The sequence below is a fragment of the Macrobrachium rosenbergii genome, chromosome 56, assembly GCF_040412425.1.
Source record: "Macrobrachium rosenbergii isolate ZJJX-2024 chromosome 56, ASM4041242v1, whole genome shotgun sequence".
NCBI classification, from domain to species: Eukaryota; Metazoa; Arthropoda; class Malacostraca; order Decapoda; family Palaemonidae; genus Macrobrachium; species Macrobrachium rosenbergii.
The window spans coordinates 320,763-338,838 of NC_089796.1; the positions used below are offsets into that span (position 1 = coordinate 320,763).

An 18,076-nucleotide genomic window follows, 5' to 3' on the forward strand; every position below is an offset into this window, starting at 1 on the left:
TCGCCTCCTTGTTAAGTTTCATGTTATGCCAGTTTCCCCTTTAAACCAAAATGAGCAACAATCATAAACAGATAAAATTTAACCTGACACATCGGCAATAGTCAGAAGAATTTACAAAGGAGCTTCTTGCTTACCATTAAAATGTCTTGCATCTTACAAAATGTGGCACAGAGCTGGCTCAAGTTTCCTACTTCCAAACAGACTTTTCCTTGGCTTATCATTACCTTCAACATGCAACACAGTGACCATTTCTCATTTCTTCTCCCTCAAGTTCTGGCTTCAGTTACGAGAGGATAAAAACAAGACATACTGTATTTTAATAAAAATTTACTTGCAAAATATGAAATAAATAAAATAAGACTGATGCTGGAAAGAATTTAAGTTAAACATTTTTTTTAATCTATGTTGTAAAAGCAACCAACAACTTTTTCACCAACAGGAAAATATTTAGCAATTAAATTCAACTTGTTGAAATTTTTGAACATTTTATTTATGACCAAGTGAGTAGCAAGACAAGCTTTAAAAACAGTGGTCGATGCTGAACTACCAATATACACAATAAAATTTACTCTCCTACACATGAATTCTCGTTTAAAGAAAACATCAAAGATCAGTACTGTAAATGTGAGATGGCTATATTTAATTTGATTAAAAATAGTCTCGTTTAACAATTCCTCTCGTATTGTTGGTAGTTCACCTCATCAAGCCCATTTTGTTGTACTCGAAACAAGATGTCTTACCACTACTTGGTGAATAACAAAAGAAATTCACTACTATCTTTCCATAAAACAGAAACAATTCTGTTTACAAATTACTACAATACAGAATTACAGAACATTACAAAAAACCAGTAAAGAAAACTTCTGAATGGTTACGCCACGATGAATTTCAAGACTGCAAAAGCTACTTCCAAACTACATTTTACGAGAATGGTAATCAATCACTCATTACCTGACAAATGTGGAAGCTGGCCTTCCCAGAGATAGGTTGTCCTAACAGCCTCACAAACTGCATTTCACATTTTATACAAAAAAGTTTTTAAAATTCTCATTTCTGATTTATATACCAAAGATGGCAGTGACTTCTCATCTTAATAGACAACGTCTAACATTCCAGCACAGTGGCTATAATTGAAGATGCACCTTCTGTCGCAGGACCCTCAACACTCATTCACTCAACTCGCGATATAATACCTTTGCAATGATTTCATTTTAATCTAATTGGAGCAGGAAAAAATCCCTGTTATAAAGGAAATTATAAAGGTCATGACCATTCAGCCTACTTTCATTAATTATCTGCAGTTTCCATCGGATCATCATCTGCGTCCATGTCGTTGGCGTCGTCGTCTTGTAGGGGTCGTTCAGGAGGCTTTTCGTAGGCTTTTTCCAGCGCCGACACGACAACGCCGTCCCACACGGACATTTCACTCGCTATACCTGGAAAAAAAAAAAAGGGTGTGAAATTACAATTCTCTTCTCGATAACTGGTACAGTACAGTAAACCCCGTTATTCGCGGTCTCACAATTTGCGGACTCGCCTATTCGCGGATTTCTCTGCGGAATGTACATCCACATTATTGTGGAAAATTCGCCCATTCGCGGTATTTTTCACTAATTACTGTATTTTCATATCATTTTCATGACAAAACACACTTTTTGTGATAAAACTAATAAAATACTCGGGTATAAACATTTTTAGAGGTTTCTTTTGTATCTGAACTATCAAAATATACAGTTCTGAGTGTTTTTAGAAGGGTTTTAAGTATTCGCGGATTTTAGCTATTCGCTGGGGGGCGTGGTACGCATACCCCCAGGGGTTTACTGTATAATATAGTATCATTAGGAAGTTTAACTAGACCCTACGTTGAAGTTCACAACTCTCACATGGTTAGCCCAAAGGGTAAATTTTCAGTATAAAAAGTTAGATTTTAGCTAGTAAATTGATATTCTTCACAAATCTAACGATGAGACAAACGCAATACCCTGACTGCTCTAATGGCTGTCAATTTTCGAAGACTGGACCAAACTTGACAAGAATTTCACCTTGTTAAATCGCATCAGTTACTTGAATTCTATGGGAGAGGGAGTATGTCCTCTAACCTCACCTTCCTTGTTCTAACTATGGGAGAGGGAGTATGTCCTCTAACCTCACCTTCCTTGTTCTAACTATTTAAAATCATATACAATGCCATGAGTCCTTCAACAACAAAAAAAGGCCGTCATTGCAGGACAAGAATAGAAAAAACAGAGTAACAATAAAGGACAACACTAGAAAAAACGGAGTAACAAAAAACTGTGTTATAAAGTGTCAGATCTGGACTTTTCCCCCTCTGACTTCCCAAACCAATGACGTGGGTCCAGAAGTTGTGCACATGTGCTTGTTAGACTATTAATTAATCATGGCAAAAATTACATGAATCAAAAAATCTTTCCAAATACGAAAGAAATTTCAAGTAACTGCTAAAACATCAATTCAAGTCGTTTAAATTTCACATGCAGTATTTTTTTCTTGTTGTCAATTTAGACGTTACTCCCAAAACAAATGAAAAATTAAAAACAAACTTACTAGAATTTCCTTCCAGGCCCAAAATCTGTTTGTAGCCCCCATGAGACAGGACTCTCAGCAGTGTCTGGGCTGTGAGACAAACGAGGTCCTGCTGCTCTAGCGTCATCGCCGTGTGGACGCGAATGTTTCCCCCCTCGCACGGGTCGCTGATACCTAGTGAAAATATGCCTATGATTGGGTTGGTATCCCCTCATAATAAATTAAAACATGTAAAATTAATAATAATTTACTTCCAAAAATGGTGGTTACTCTTACAACCAAAATATCTGACAAACAAGATCCAAATGATGAAAATTTGATGATATAAGATTATAAACAGTATACACAATACTATGCTTTCTTTAGGAGAAAATAACTCAGCTATATGTTAAAGAAACACAACACCTAATTACTGTAACAATATCTTCATTTTATCCATCATGATTTGATCAAGTTATATATTGGATGACTTCTATCTATATTAGCTCATTTGGTCCATTCACTGGTAGGTTACTCATGCTTACAATACATTTCTGAACACTTAGAAACATTTACACACTTCCTAACATTCACTGTATACCACATGTCTATGACAGAGGTATGGTCATTCAATGTAGCTACACAAAAAAAGTCCATAGTTGTTGTAAAAGAGCCCTTTTTATGACTCAATGTTGCACAGTGGTTATGCAACACTCATTACTGCAACATCCTTCCTAGTGCTACCCATAGCTAATGAAAACAATGTTACGAGACTAGATGCTCTCTTACAAACCCACTCATAATAAAATAGCCTCACTCCATGCAAAAGGGACCCAGTCTCACCCAACTGGAAACCTGGGAAAAGAAAGTCCAACTGCCCAAATATAAACTGGCTCCCCTGGACTGTAAGTCAGTGCTCTAACTCCTCTGTGCCAGCATCCTTTTAAAAGTGAATGAATATGAGGGAGGGTGAACCAAATGAGGCCTTAAACAGAATAAATGAGGTGATGCCATTAGTTCAACTTTCTGTGAGCAATGGACATGGAACCAGCTACATACTCTAAAATCATGTCTTCAAAAGTAGTTTCTGCAATGGAAGACAGCCCTAGACAGCACACTCACCGAGCACAAGAGGTGTAAAGGTGCTTAATCAAGGAAACACATGTCTAAAAGTGTGCCAAAAGAATGGGGATGAAGTCATGAAAAGGAGGACGAATATGACAAATTCCTTCTAACCAGCAGAACATACATTGCCACAAAACGAAGTCTCAATGAAAAACCACCGAGATTTACGGTTAACATCATGCCGTATCAGCAAAATCTCAGCGTAAGTATTTTGAGACGAATGTTCAAACCTCCTGAGCACTGCTCTAGAGCTGAGAGAGATCCTCCAGAGAAATTACTAAGTTAAGTATATCTTAGTTTAACCAGACCACTGAAGTACTAAATAAGCACGTGACATAGCCTGACAATGCCAATAGAAAACAGTCTTTCAATGCCAAAACAATTTGGGAATTTTGAGAGGAGGAACAAACAAGAGGGAGAAGGATGGAAGGATTCATATGCTGGAGGTGAAATGTTAAGGTTTTTGCCCAGCACAGAGGACAAGCCTCTTAGGAAGATGAAGGCAAATCAGGAACACAGTCTTTCAAGTGGGTGCAACTGGGTCTGTTTCACATGGAGTATGTGTGATGTAATAATTTTAGCAGTTTTAAAGTACTGTATTTGTAGTTAAGATAATTCTAGTTATCCCCATCTAAAGTTGCTATCAATTTCAAGAAACACACAACACAACTAACCAAAACACCAAATTTTTCTTATGAATTACTAACTGTTCACTGAAATATAATGTCAACCTGTCCACAGCAATTAAAACTGACATGCATGAAGAAATTTAAGGAATATAGATATAATAATCAATTTTCCACAAAACTAATCAAAGTGCAAACAAGAATAGGAAAAAATGAGGTTTAATATTTCATTAACTGCTATTTGGGACTGAAACTGTGAATGAACATAAAATAATTGGACACTTGAAAACAGGTGATTTAATATTCCACAGCCTAACATCCACAACCCAGACATATTCTAGTAGATCACACACAAACATGACTGCTAAGTTCCTCGTGCAAATCTGTTGACACCGGCAATCACTTACAGAACTATACTAGATACCGAAAAGACAACAAAAATTCACTGACATTCAATCACACTAACACTATCAATGTACTCGTAACCAGTGTAATTTCGTAACAACCACCTAAGCAAGCAAAAAGAACCGTCGTTGGGCTCAGGTTCAGAACTCACCTGCAGATCCTGGTAAGAAAAGCCCGGCTGCAAGGAGCTGTAGACAACGTCTGAAGGCCGAGTTGATCGGCAAAGCCTGTCTGCTTGGGTTGTTCATTATGGCGTAATGGGCCTGAAAACATCATGTTTATTGAAAATATATATTTTTTTAAATTGTACGTGCAACATTCTGAAATCATATATGGAACAAATGAAAATTTAAATTCTTTATTTTTCGATCATCAAATCGTCAATAAATGATATACAGTAGAACCCCGGTCCTCGACTGTACTAGAACTCGAAATAATCGGATTTCAACACGAAATGTTGAGTAAATTTTGCGTCGGAGTTCAAACAACAAACCGGAATCCGACCCGATGAATCATATGATGCTTGTAGATAAAAGTTTCGGGCGGCTGCCGCTAGTTGGCGTTGTTGGTGGCGTTCTTCCCATGCTTATTTAAAAGCATTTAAAGCCCACACATGCTGCTGCTGCTGTTGAAAAACAAGCCATATTATCACATGAAATTAATAATACAGTATTTATAAACCGAATTACTGTATGTCTGTTATCATAAAATTAAGAAAAATTTCCGAAATTACGTCGGAACTCAGCAGCCTGTGGCACATATAAACAAACCAGAGCGCCGCCTGGTGGTGTATCGCGGTACTAATTACATAAACATTCAGAATGTTTACGTAATTAGTACCACGATACACCACCAGGGCGGCGTTCTGGTTTGTTTATATCTGCCACAGGCTGCCGAGTTCCGACGTAATTTCGGAAATTTTTCTTAATTTTATAACAAACATACAGTAATTCGGTTTATAAATACTGTATTATTAATTTCATGTGATATGGCTTGTTTTTCAATGTTATCATTATTAACAACAGTTTTCATGTGTACCTGTTACAGTACATTCTGGTAGTGCCTATAAGGCTACTTAGCCTAGCCTATGGTAATACAGCCACATTGGTCATAGGCCAACTTTTTTGATACAGTATGCATTTAAAAATGTAAAAAGTGCTTCTGATACGGTAAGTTATTCAACTCTGAACCTATTTAATTGTGATTTGTGTAAAGTTTTGTATAAAAAGGCAAGGTTGGGGTAATGACTGGTGGTCAGGAATGGATTAATCCATTTTCAGTTATTTCTTATGGGAGAAATTAACTCAGAATTCAACAAAATCGAATCTCGACACTTCTTCTGGAACGAATTAGCGTCGAGAACCAAGGTTCTACTGTATATTTCAAAATAACAAATCTTTCACGCCATCCCAGTGAAAGTTGAGTGTTTTAACTTAGTGGTCTCGCAAAACTACCCTTTTTCACCATAGCTGGTTATTTGTACCAAGTTTGGAAGAATACATTCATCAATCAAGGAAACTACTACAACTAAAGGTAGTACAGTAATTTCAATGGAGCATGTACATTTTACCTCATTCCTTAGATTTTTATTTCATTCCTAGTGTATTAGCCTCTTACAATTACCTTTATGAATTTGTTTATTCTTTTTATAAATTTCTTGTTTTTAGTTATAAATTACCTTAAACCTCATCAACAGGGCACAAAACCATGTTGATATCGCACAAGACCAGCAGAATTATTTTTGAGGAAGTTATGGTACGCAAGATTAAATTTAAAATAAATAAATCACAGAATTATAGTTCGCTTATTCTGATAATACACTTTACTATACATATTTTATTTGTCATTATCATCTATGTTACTATAATTCTCTTAGCTATGTTTTCCTCTTCAAAATATGGACACTGAATTATCAAGTAGTTAAACCACTATTGACCCATATTCTGTGGAACCCTACAAGGAAAATTTGTGGTCTTGTTGGCACTGTCTGTAAGACTGAGTGTATTTACAGAACAAATGTACACCAGTAACAAAATACATACGGCTGGAAATCCGTTTTTCTTACGAATGAGTGTACTTATTAACAACAGTAAAATAGCAATAAAATGTACATGGCTGGAAATGTTTTGCTGAAAAAGGGTGACTGAAATGTCCTCTATGCTAATATGACTTAAGATTGTGACTTGGTTAATAGCAATTGCAAATATTTGACTAATGCAGTTACATAAAATTTTTAGAGCAAATAATGTACTTACTAAAAGATCGAGCATCCATGGAGACAAGGGATCAAAACCTTCGAAACGGCTACGCAGATCTCTTAGTAAACGGATGAGGACTTTTATAGTTGAATGATGTGCATTTTCTTCAAACCACCGACTACAGAGGGGAAAAAAAAAATACAGTTTATCATATACTTATAACTCCAATGTCACAGTTAAATTTCCATAAGATTTACAAATCTTATGTGAATGGAAAGTTATGAAAGTTATGTCCAAAGCTTTCATTCAGTAACCAGATGATTGGCACTTTGCAATTAGAACCTCAAAAGTTCAACCAAAGATCAATGCATTATTAACCTGAAACAATTCACCTTGTATTTTACTCAGTTATTTATATTTTTATCTATTTATTTACTGATGACAAATTTTTAAGTAATTTGTATTTTTCACAGCTAACAAACCTGTTAAGATCCCAGGTTTGTTAGCTATGAAAAATACAAAATAATAAAAAATTTGTCATTTGTTCATATGCAGAAAAAACCTGGGTCTTAACGTAAGTATAGAATTACTTTTGGTGGGAGGAAAGCAAGCTATGAACCGACTGAGGGCTCGGCAAACCTGGTCTCACTTCCGGCTAAGGGAAGGCAAAGGAAGGAGACATAAGCCTTTGATCTGTTATATAAATAGTTTATCAAACAGTCAGACAACTGGGCTAATACACAATGTGAAGAGACATTGTATAAGTGGAAGCTAGAGCTATACCTGTTCAGACAACAAAACTAAGTTAGCCACAAATTACGTTTGTTATCGTTCCTCTCTCGCCCCTTGTCAGAGAAAGGAAGGACTGTACTCGAGACCAGTCATCTCATTCATTCTCACTTTCAAACCATCATCTTAGGTAAGATACAAACTGTTCTGCCAGGGGCACTGGATGAGCTACACAACTTGTTGAGCAGCCACTACTGGACCCAAGAAAAAAAGTGTCCAAGGACTTGTGGGCAACATCCCCCAGAAAGAAGGATGTGGTGGTGGTTTGATGAAGCCAAGTACCAGCCTCCAAAACCCTACGAACAGACAAGTTCTTTTTGAATGTCAAGGAGGGACCCAAACTCCTGACGTCATGTGCTCTTGCATGTACCGTGTCAGCATCAGAGGCTGAAGAAGAACTATGAGCATGTCTGATTACCTCATGGAGCCAAAAGGAGATGGTATTCTTGGACACTTCTTTCTTGTTCTGGCCTGTGCTAACAAAAAGTCTTCAACACCCAGGTCCTATTAAGGTAACTACGCAGTACTCTGTCAGGACATAAAGGCAATTCATCTGGATTGTGAGTTTAACACTAAAAAAGAGACCATGAAGTTCACTAACTCTCTTTGATGAAGCCAAGATCAGTAAGAAGACCATCTTGAGGGTCAAGTTCCTGCCTGATGATCGTTGCAAAAGTTCATATGGGGCACAAGTGAGACTGCTTAGCACCAAAGTCAGGTCCCAATTAGGTGGCTAGAACAAGACTACTCAAAACTTTTGAGCAGCATTGAGATTTCCCATGAAGAAGACAGGTTTACATCTTTCAAACGTAGGACCACACCCAAAGCAGCTCTGTAGCCTTTGATGGCAGACGCAGAAAGGCATTTCTCCCTATGGAGAAAAATAAGGAAGCAGCTACCTGCTGAACAGAAGTTCTGAGTGGAGAGAAACCCCATCGACGACACCAATCACAGTATAAGGCCCATTTTCCCCGGTACAGAGATAGCCAGGAATCTCTGTTGCTGCTCTGAGAGAAAAGCCTCTTGCTCGCAGGAGATGCCATGAAGAAATAGGGATCCTACCGATTAGGCAAAAGGGGGGGAAAGGCGTAAACTTCCAGACTGTCCCAAGGATGTTGAAGGGTGTCCTCCACCACAGTGAAGGAGTCTGGAACCACCGAACAATAGACCTCTAGTTTCTTGTTGAACCTTGTAATGAACAGGTCTATCATGGGCCTTCTCCATAGTTGGAAGAGCCTGTCTGTTATCTCCTGATGCAGAGACCATTCTGTCCTTAAGACCTGACCCTGATGACTTAGCTTGTCAGCCACTACATTCCTCTTGCCTAGGGTTTACCTGGCTGAGAGGTCTACTAAGTGATCTATCACCCACTGGTGCAAGAGTACCGTCAGTGAGTGTAGCGGGGCCCCCCACCCTCTGTTTATGTAGGCCACTACTGTAGTGTTGCCTTTAAGGAAGTTTTATTATCTGTTGAGAAAAAAATTTTTTTTTTAAATCTCAAATTAATATTAAGATAGAACAATTTCCTAACCTGTGTCTGATAGCAGCTAGGTGTGACTGAAGAATTTTTTGGTCAAGGTGAAGCTCTGGGTCTAATTTGCGCAGGTTCTGGTGGATCGTTGTGACCAAAACTCTTACCGTCGCCTCGCTGTTGCTGATCTCAAAACCTCGGTCGTCAGGAAGCATCGTCAGAACAAGAACTGAGAGGAAAAGAAGGACCAGAAGTTAATGTTATTCTTTCAGATTAACAAAGAATGTTTGACACTTTCAACACAGCTTAATTCTATATAATTATTGTATTCCATTTTCAGGTTCATCAGGAAGCATTGTCAGAATAAGAACTAGGAGAAACAGAAGGCTCAAAAGTTAATTATATTCTTCAACATTAACAAAGACTGTTTGGCAACTCCAACACAGTGTAATTCTATATACTATAATTACTGGACTTTATTTTCAAGACTACGTACACAACTGGCTGAAGTTTGGACAATCAAACAAAACCACCTACTTGTTGACCTATATTATATTATCTGCAATCAGAAATTGAATACAGTTCGACCCCCGGTATTCGCTGGGGATTGTGTACCACAAGCCCCCGTGTAGCTAAAATCCATGAATACTTAAAACCCCTCTATAAATGCTTAGAATTGCCTATTTTGATGCTTCAAACAAAAAAAAATTCTAAAACTACTTATACCCAAGTATTTTAATAGCTTCATCACAAAAAGTATATTTAGTCATGAAAATGATATGAAAATGCAGTGATCAGAGAATATTTCTCAGTGAAAATTACCACCAAAGGGGAATTTTCCAACTGTACTGTGATACTTGAAATATCTAAGGATGAAACAATGTAACTAATAATAAAAAAAAAAAAATTACCCACAGGCGGTGCTCTTTTTGGAACGCTGAATCTGAGAGTGGGTTTAACCTGCTTCAGTCTGGTATCAGATTCATTATTTCAAAAGGCCTGGAATTTACTAAAATCAAAAGAGATCAGAAAAGATGCTACCTAGCAGGATGCCACTTGCGTGGAGCACTGCTGACGGTAAAATCCATTCTTTAAAGCACACCTTCAACTTACACTGCACTGCTATCTATCTTTCACTTCTCGTCTGTTTCCTTTAGTCTCTTCCAACTGGGCTGTCCAAACGTCTTTACCTAGCCCCAGTTTTTGCCTCTTAAGAGTGAATTCTTTGGACAAGTTCCATTAGTCCAAATATGTGACTTGGGTGTCTCGTTAAACTCATGGCAATAATTTAAAAGAATGTTACAAAGTCACAGACACAAATGGTAAAAGTAAAGATGCAATCATCCAAACTCATCCATTTTCAAGTTCTACGAGCAATCAAATTCATATACATGGCCTTGAAAAGTTTGTTAACAGTTCAGACAACACAGGAGAAAAAAAAAAAAAAGCCAATCAACACATATCTCTCAATACAGATAAGGATACTGTATATATTCTTTGATATCACCTTCAACAACAAAAGACTATGAGCTTTGGGAAAATGTGACTTATCAATTTTACTCTAAATGATTTGGTGTTTCTCAAACACAAAAAATGACAGCAGAACTAATCCATTTAACCCTAAATAATTTGATATGTTTATCAGACACAAAACTGAGAACAGACCTAATCAGTTTTCTCTATATAATTTGGAATGTTTGTCAAACAAAAACTGACAGCAAAACTTTCAATTTTACTCTAAACAATTAGGTGTGTTTCTCAAACAAATAATTACACTATCCCAAATTACTTATAGTCAAGGAAAACTTCATACTGGCTATATTGCCTAAAGCATCTGACATTCATGTTAAAATTAAATGCTATGAAAACTACTCGTCTGATAAGTTAATACTACACCATCACATAAACACCAACCTTCGTGTGGTTCCTGCGTTCTGAGGTCATCGCACACCTTCTTTCCTAACGCTTCAACGGCTTCTTTGGTGGGGAGCGTTTTGAGAATGACCACGATGTCAGCCACGTTATGACCTGTCATCATTGTGCCCTTCTTGTACGACCCTACTTGGCGTACTTCTTCTATTTGCTGGAAAGGAATAGAGAATATATGGGAGGATTCATTTCAAACCCTAATCTCAATCATATACCATCACAAACTTCATAAAAATAAATAAAAAAAAATCTAGCTTAAAACCAGGCAAAAATCTCACAAAGTTATTTGTACAAATACGATTAATTATGACAACCAAGGTACAGTTATATTTTCAAATACATACAATAAATTTTTTTACGTCTGTATAAGAAATACAACAACGCCACTTAGAAGGCTACATTAATCCAGTCAGCTGCAATAACTACGCAGGCTTAAAAAGCTGAAAATAAATTCCGGATACGACACAATGTGTATTACTATCACTGAACAAGTCTATTGCTATTAAAGCAGCCTATACCACTAGACGTTTCTCCTGGTAACAAAAAATCTACATTCAACATTACTGCTAATATACTACTGTACACTTCATAAGCAATAAAGCACAACACATACATGATACTAACATCAACAAGGATAAATTTTGACATTTCAATTAGTTTACACACGATTAAAACAAGGCATTATAGCAACTACAGTACAACACAAAACCAGTCCCTCCTCATTCCAAAACAACGGCTATAAAATCACGATGATAAATTATAAAAGGTCCCGGCTTTATATATTACGGAAAATGTAGTTAACGACCCACGACAGGGTACCCCTACTTTTGTCAATAAAAGGGAGGTCCCTGTAGTATCACATTTGCCTACATACGTAATGGTTGCAGACAAGGTTTGAATGATTTATCATGAATCATTCTTGGTACAATTTTCTGTACACAGAGCATTGATATATTCTTACAACAAATCTTTCAGTCAACTGCTTCTTATCTGTAGTTGCTCTAATGAAGAGAATTTCAACTATCCTAAGAAAGATTTATTTACTACGCTGAAATTAAAATGATTGTAATCAAGTCATGGTTCCGCTTACGTTGAGACAACCATTGCAAATACTTTGCAGCTCTTCTTAAATCACTGTACCATGGAATGGTTTATACTTTGTACAAAAAACTCCCCTTTGCTTTAAAAACGTTGGTGCTAAGTACAAATTAATCAATTTTAAACAAACTATACAATTCCTTTTAACAAAATATTACGTTGCAAATCATACTTAATGAAAAAAAGGGCACTCAAAATGACACTAACATCGACTAACTACAGGAAACAACCAAGCATCGATACACTTACGACACTTACGCAAGCGTCAAAATTCCCCGGGTCCACGATGAGGTTGTCCATGACCCCCTGTATTTTTGTGACTAGATTGAGGACTGCCGCCTGCTCTGCAGGAGTGGGCGACAAGTCTGCATTTCTCTTCAGGAGGGCCTGGAAATTAAAAAAAAAAAAATAAAAATAAATCTTGTAAATACATTTAAATACGAGGTTTACATCTTGCAAATAGATAGAGTATACGATTTAGGCCGAAGGTTTAAAAGGTGTAACAGGAGGAAGACCTTGCAGTTGCATTATGAAACAATTGCTAGAAGATGGTGGGAAGTAAGATGGAAGAAAGAAAATATGAATAGAGGTGGAGTAAAAGGAACGAAAGGGGTTGCAGCTGGGGGCTGAAGGAACGCTGCATGAACCTAAGGGAAATTTTGTAAATATATTTAAATCTGAATGTGAGGTTTACATCTTGTAAATACATTAAAATATTGGGTTTCCATCTTGTAAATACATTTAAATGTGAGGGTTGTTTCTCTTTTAGCCCACTAAATCCCTTTTTTCCCTATTACTGTACTATCTTTAACCCACTATACCCTATTTTTTCCCTATTACTAAAGTGTTTAATCCTTACTTTTACTATTTTAAAGCTTTAATACCCATTACTTTGCTCCACTTTTACCTTTTCATATACGGGCATTCCATACCAAGGAAGGTAGCTTTGAATGCTTGCTACTTTGATTTTATAAAAACCCATTAAAAGTACTAGAATATCTTATCAGTCTCAGTTCATGGTGCTGTATTTGCAACGTCGTTGGTTTCAATTAGAATACATTCGTTTCTACCCAACTTGAACAGGCTCTAGTCATTCCATAACCCCCACTATTCATAATGTATGGTAAACTGATTTCATGCCACAGAAATAATCCATTCACCTTCCTGATATTTTTCTTCATATTCCATTTGTATATTTAGGAAATACTAAGAAATATAGACACATATACTTCACTCACCAGTAGACAAGGACACCTAGCAAATGCCAAACCAGCACTAAAAACCATTCAAGGTTACTTGTAATTATGCTAATTTCAATTCTTTTTTCATAATAGCACCTAAAACATGACTTTCAAAATAAGAATTGGAAATAGCTTTGGCTGTTCTTCACCCTGACATTTGCCATTAAAAAAAATAGTAGCACAAAAGTGAACAGACTTCAATTAAGCGAACAGACCTCAAGTAAGCGAATAGAGAACCCCATCAACTGACCCTCTTCAACTCACAAGTCTCTACAAATTCTTGAATTGACTCTACTGTAAACAAACATACCAAGGAGAGTAACTGTCTAAAGATCAGCAACGGATCGTACGGAATCTTATGTCGCAACGACACACACCTGTGTAAAAGCTGACTCATCGGGCGCTGGCTTGACTTTCGGAAAGGCAGACTCACAGAGCACCATGTCGAATGGCAAACGGGGCACAAACTGCTTCATCTTTGGTACAAAGTGTGGGCCCCCGGGTCCCATGGGACGCATCATGCCCCCCCTCATGCCTCTTCCACGTCCACGAGTCATCACCATCCCTTTGGAATTGCCTGCAAGTGAGGACGTAGTAAGTGACGGCAGCGACAAATAAAACATTCTAGTCTTGAAAGTAGTGTACAAAGGAAATAAAACAGTAGTCTAAAAAAAAAAATAATTAAATAAAAAATCAGAAGTATCGTCCTACTAAATCTATAATTATGGTTATAACAGATTATTATGGTAATAACAGATTATTTATCTATCATTATAACAAGAAAATTACATATCTATATTATAAATGAATCAAACTTTTAAAATAAAAAAAGGGTAACAGACATTTCAACATAACTGACTTTCATACTTACTCATGTACATGGTGAATATTTGAACAAAGATCTTTCAATTAGAAAATTCAAATGTTTATATATATAAATATATATCTCATGTACATGGTAAATATTTGAGTACTGTTAAAATCTTTCAATTAGAAAATTCATATATATATATATAATTTTATATATATATAAATATATACACATATATATATACATATAGGCTATGAATGTCTTTCCTGTAATACCACAGTGTAATATGAATATAAAAAGGCCCATAAAACACTATTTAAACGTTGCAACCATATATTTCGGGCACTTGTTTCTGTGCCCCTGTTCACTGATAGAATATGGACAGATGAAATGTTACAAGGGTATATATACAAAGCATATATAGGTGTAGCATTAAGTCTCCGATGGTATGCAGGTGACCGTTTCCTAAGAAGGAGGAGAATAACTAATTCCCTAGTGGTTTTTGGCCTCATTAACTCCCGTTTGGTAACCATTCTGGAGGTTGTGCTCTCTGGGACACCTTCTTCAGAAGGGGTCTGAGGATTAAAGCGTCGATGTCGTCCGATTTCCAATGTCCTCCTGACAAGTTCATATTGTTGGTTTGATTGATGATAGCAGATTCCCGCATCTTTCTTTTGTACAGACAGCTACTTTTGAAAACCAGCTCCGCCCCCCTCCATTCCACAAACTGGAGGCCATATAATTCAGGCATTAAGCTTGGGACTACAGCAACTTTACAAGTTTAGAGGAGACACCACCATCCAAGGATATTTTTGAACATTGTACAGTTAACCTTAGCAATTTAAGAATATGGGTATCAAATGGCTTTCATAAGCAAAAACATCCACAAAGACAGTAAATATCTCGGTGGGCGACCCGTATTTTTAGGGCAGAACTGAAGAATTTGGAGCGGATGCAGAGTAGGGAGATAGGTAGGTGTAAGATATCCTTACCTTCCTTGGAATGACATGTCCTGACCCAACCCGACCAGACCTTACCTTCCTAACCTAACTTGGGGTTCCGTGCCGTCTCCGTACTCTGCATACTACCCCAAGAATCCTACCACGGCCTGGTTCCTGCCAGCTGACGACCAGAATATTTACTGCCTTTTGTTTGTTTGTATTGGCTGACTTTTGTTTATCTTCTAACATTCATCCCCAAGGAGCTGCTACTGTACAATGCTGTGATTAGTACCATTCCCAAGGAACCAGGTGCAGTAGCCTAGGACCTGTACTCTTTAATTTTACCCCAAAAATAAAGGTCGGCAGTGCCATGAAAAAACACTTGAAACGTCAGGGTTCCTGCGATGCAATCGAGTTTTCTGTACATGGTATAATCAAGGCCACTGAAAATAAGTCAATCGCTCGGTGGTCTCGTTATAATGATGTAAGAGCCGTGGCCCGTGTAATTTTAGCCAAGGCCCAGTGGTGGCCTGGCCTATATCGTTGCCAAAGCACCATTATGGCTAACTTTAACCTTATACATAAAATAAAAAAAACTACCGAGGCTGGAGGGCTGCAATTTGGTATGTTTGATGACTGGAGGGTGGATGATCAACATACCAATTTGCAGCCCTCTAGCCTCAGCAATTTCTAAGATCTGAGGGCAGACAGAAAAAAGTGTGGACAAAAAAAGTGCCGATGGACAGACAAAGCCGCACAATAATTTTCTTTTCAGAAAACTAAAAATCAGCCAAATTCTCAAAGGAACACTCCGTGTCGCCGTCAAGCTATGAGCTAGACTACCCTAGCCTACTGCCCTAGCTGACGAGAACCTATCGCGACGTCCAAGGTGTTAAATCATGTTTAAATTACATAAGTCTACGGTTTCTGCTGCAATGCATAGCCTATAGGCTTACGCCGAATCAAGGCCAGGCCTATCCTAGCAATCCTAACTGACAAGAATCCTAACTAGGGCAACCTAGCCTATTGCAACGTCCCAAAATGTTAAACTATGTTAAATTACATTACATAAGGCTTATGGTAGTCACTGCAATGCATAGCCTATAAGCCTACGCTATACCCTAGGGTAACTATTGCCGACGTCTAACATAGGAAGACTTAACGCAAAAGCTCATCCTATCCTTCATGTTTTAGGTCACAAATGTCATCCTAGATCCTAAATAAATTAAATTAAATCCTACAAAATCCTTTGGGTTTAGCATAGGCTAACGTGGAGGAGCCAACTAGCCTACGGCTACACTCGAGGATGGTTACGACATAAAAGTCGGTAAAAGTTTATCCTATCCTTCATTTTTAAGACTACGAATGTCATCCTAGATCCAGGATAAATTAAACAAATCCTACGAAATCCTTCCAGTTTAGCCTAGCCTAACATGGAGGAGCCAACTAGGCCTACACTAGAGAATGGTTACGACATAAAGTAGGTAAAAGAATTTCATCCTATCCTTTATGTTGTGGCTACAAATGTCATCCTAGCATCAAGAATAACTTAAATAAATCCAACGAAATCCTTCGGTTAAACATGGAGAGGCCTACTTGGCCTACACTTGAGACTGGTTACAACATAAAGTAGCTTCAAGAAATTCATCCTATCCTTTATGTTTCAGGCTACAAATACCATCCTAGATCCAGGATAAATCAATCCTACGAAATCCTTCTTGTTTAGCCTGAAATGGAGGAGCCAACTTGGACTATACTCGACGCTGGTTGCGACGTTAAGTAAAAGACGTTCATCCTATCCTTCATGTTTAAGGCTACAAATGCCATCCTAGATCCAGGATAAATTAAATAAATCCTATGAAACCCTTCGGTTTAACAAGGAGCCGCCTATCACGCCTACACTCGATACTGGTTATGACAAAGTAGGTAAAAGAAGTTCATCCCATCCTTCATGTTAAGGCTACAAATATTATCCTAGATCCAGGATAAATTAAATCAATCCTAATATCACGCCTACAATCGAGACTGGTTACGACATAAACCAGGTAAAAGAAGTTCATCCCATCCTTCATTTTTCAGGCTACAAATATCATCCTAGATCCAGGATAAATTAAATAAATCCTACGAAATCCTTCGAGTTTAAACATGGACGAGCCGATCACGCCTACACTCGAGAACGGTTACGACACGCAGCAAGTAAAAGAAGTTCATCCAATCCTTCGCGTCTAAAGCTACAAAACATCATCCCAGCATCAACAGCAACCTAAACAAATCCTACAGAAGTCCTCCGGGATCGATACACGGGGAGGCAATCCTACGAGACCCCACCATCCACCGATCGGACACCCTTCAAAGTACCGTCAAAACACCTTAAATCGAGGTCACGTCGCCCTGTTTGACCGAGGTCAGCCTCCTCGAGGTCAAATTATGACCTCGGCGAGGATGGAAATGGGTCCTTACCACTTTAAACACGAATATTCGTCACGGGACTTTTTGACACACTGAGGAAGACGACGCCGGGACCAATCAAAACAACATGGCTATGTTGGGGTTGCGTTCATTACCCCCCTGATGGAGCCAGGGACGTCAGGGTGTTCGTTCGGATGCGTCTATTGGGGCTTAAGTCGTCAGATGCTTATTTTATAGGCATATTATTAAAATTCATCAATGTTTAGTAATCTTTAAATGGCATCAAACAGCTTTTAAAAATTCTATACACCTAATGTTTCGAAAATTTTGACACAAAATACGTTTAACTTTATTTGGATTATGAACTATTTATAAAATCGAACATTCTATGATACTATCCAAAGGCCATAAGTTTTCCACTCTCGGACTTGAAGTATGAACATCCCCATCTGTTCCAGTAATAAAGAGCCTTTAAACCCACAGAGAAATCTCCAGTCTTTCATAAGGATC

At 37.7% G+C, this 18,076-nt stretch overlaps 1 protein-coding gene across 4 annotated transcripts; it reads right to left on the reverse strand.

Moving 5' to 3' along the window:
- Nucleotides 1-310: 310 nt before the first annotated feature.
- LOC136836361 (interleukin enhancer-binding factor 2 homolog) lies at nt 311-17,754 on the reverse strand. 4 transcript variants are annotated; one of them, XM_067100550.1, is made up of 9 exons: nt 17,618-17,754; nt 13,783-13,982; nt 12,423-12,551; nt 11,052-11,220; nt 9,198-9,366; nt 6,935-7,055; nt 4,831-4,942; nt 2,566-2,733; nt 311-1,436 (listed from the first exon to the last, which is right to left on the reverse strand). In XM_067100550.1, exons 2-9 carry the CDS (start codon nt 13,966-13,968, stop codon nt 1,288-1,290), a joined length of 1,203 nt encoding a protein of 400 aa, XP_066956651.1. In that variant the 5' UTR covers nt 13,969-13,982; nt 17,618-17,754; the 3' UTR covers nt 311-1,287. The 4 variants fall into 4 exon arrangements, with proteins under 4 accessions (XP_066956651.1, XP_066956650.1, XP_066956649.1 ...); XM_067100549.1 differs by having other exon boundaries at nt 2,566-2,718; nt 17,618-17,749; XM_067100548.1 differs by having other exon boundaries at nt 2,566-2,718; nt 12,414-12,551; nt 17,618-17,749.
- Between the last annotated feature and the right edge of the window lie 322 nt (nt 17,755-18,076).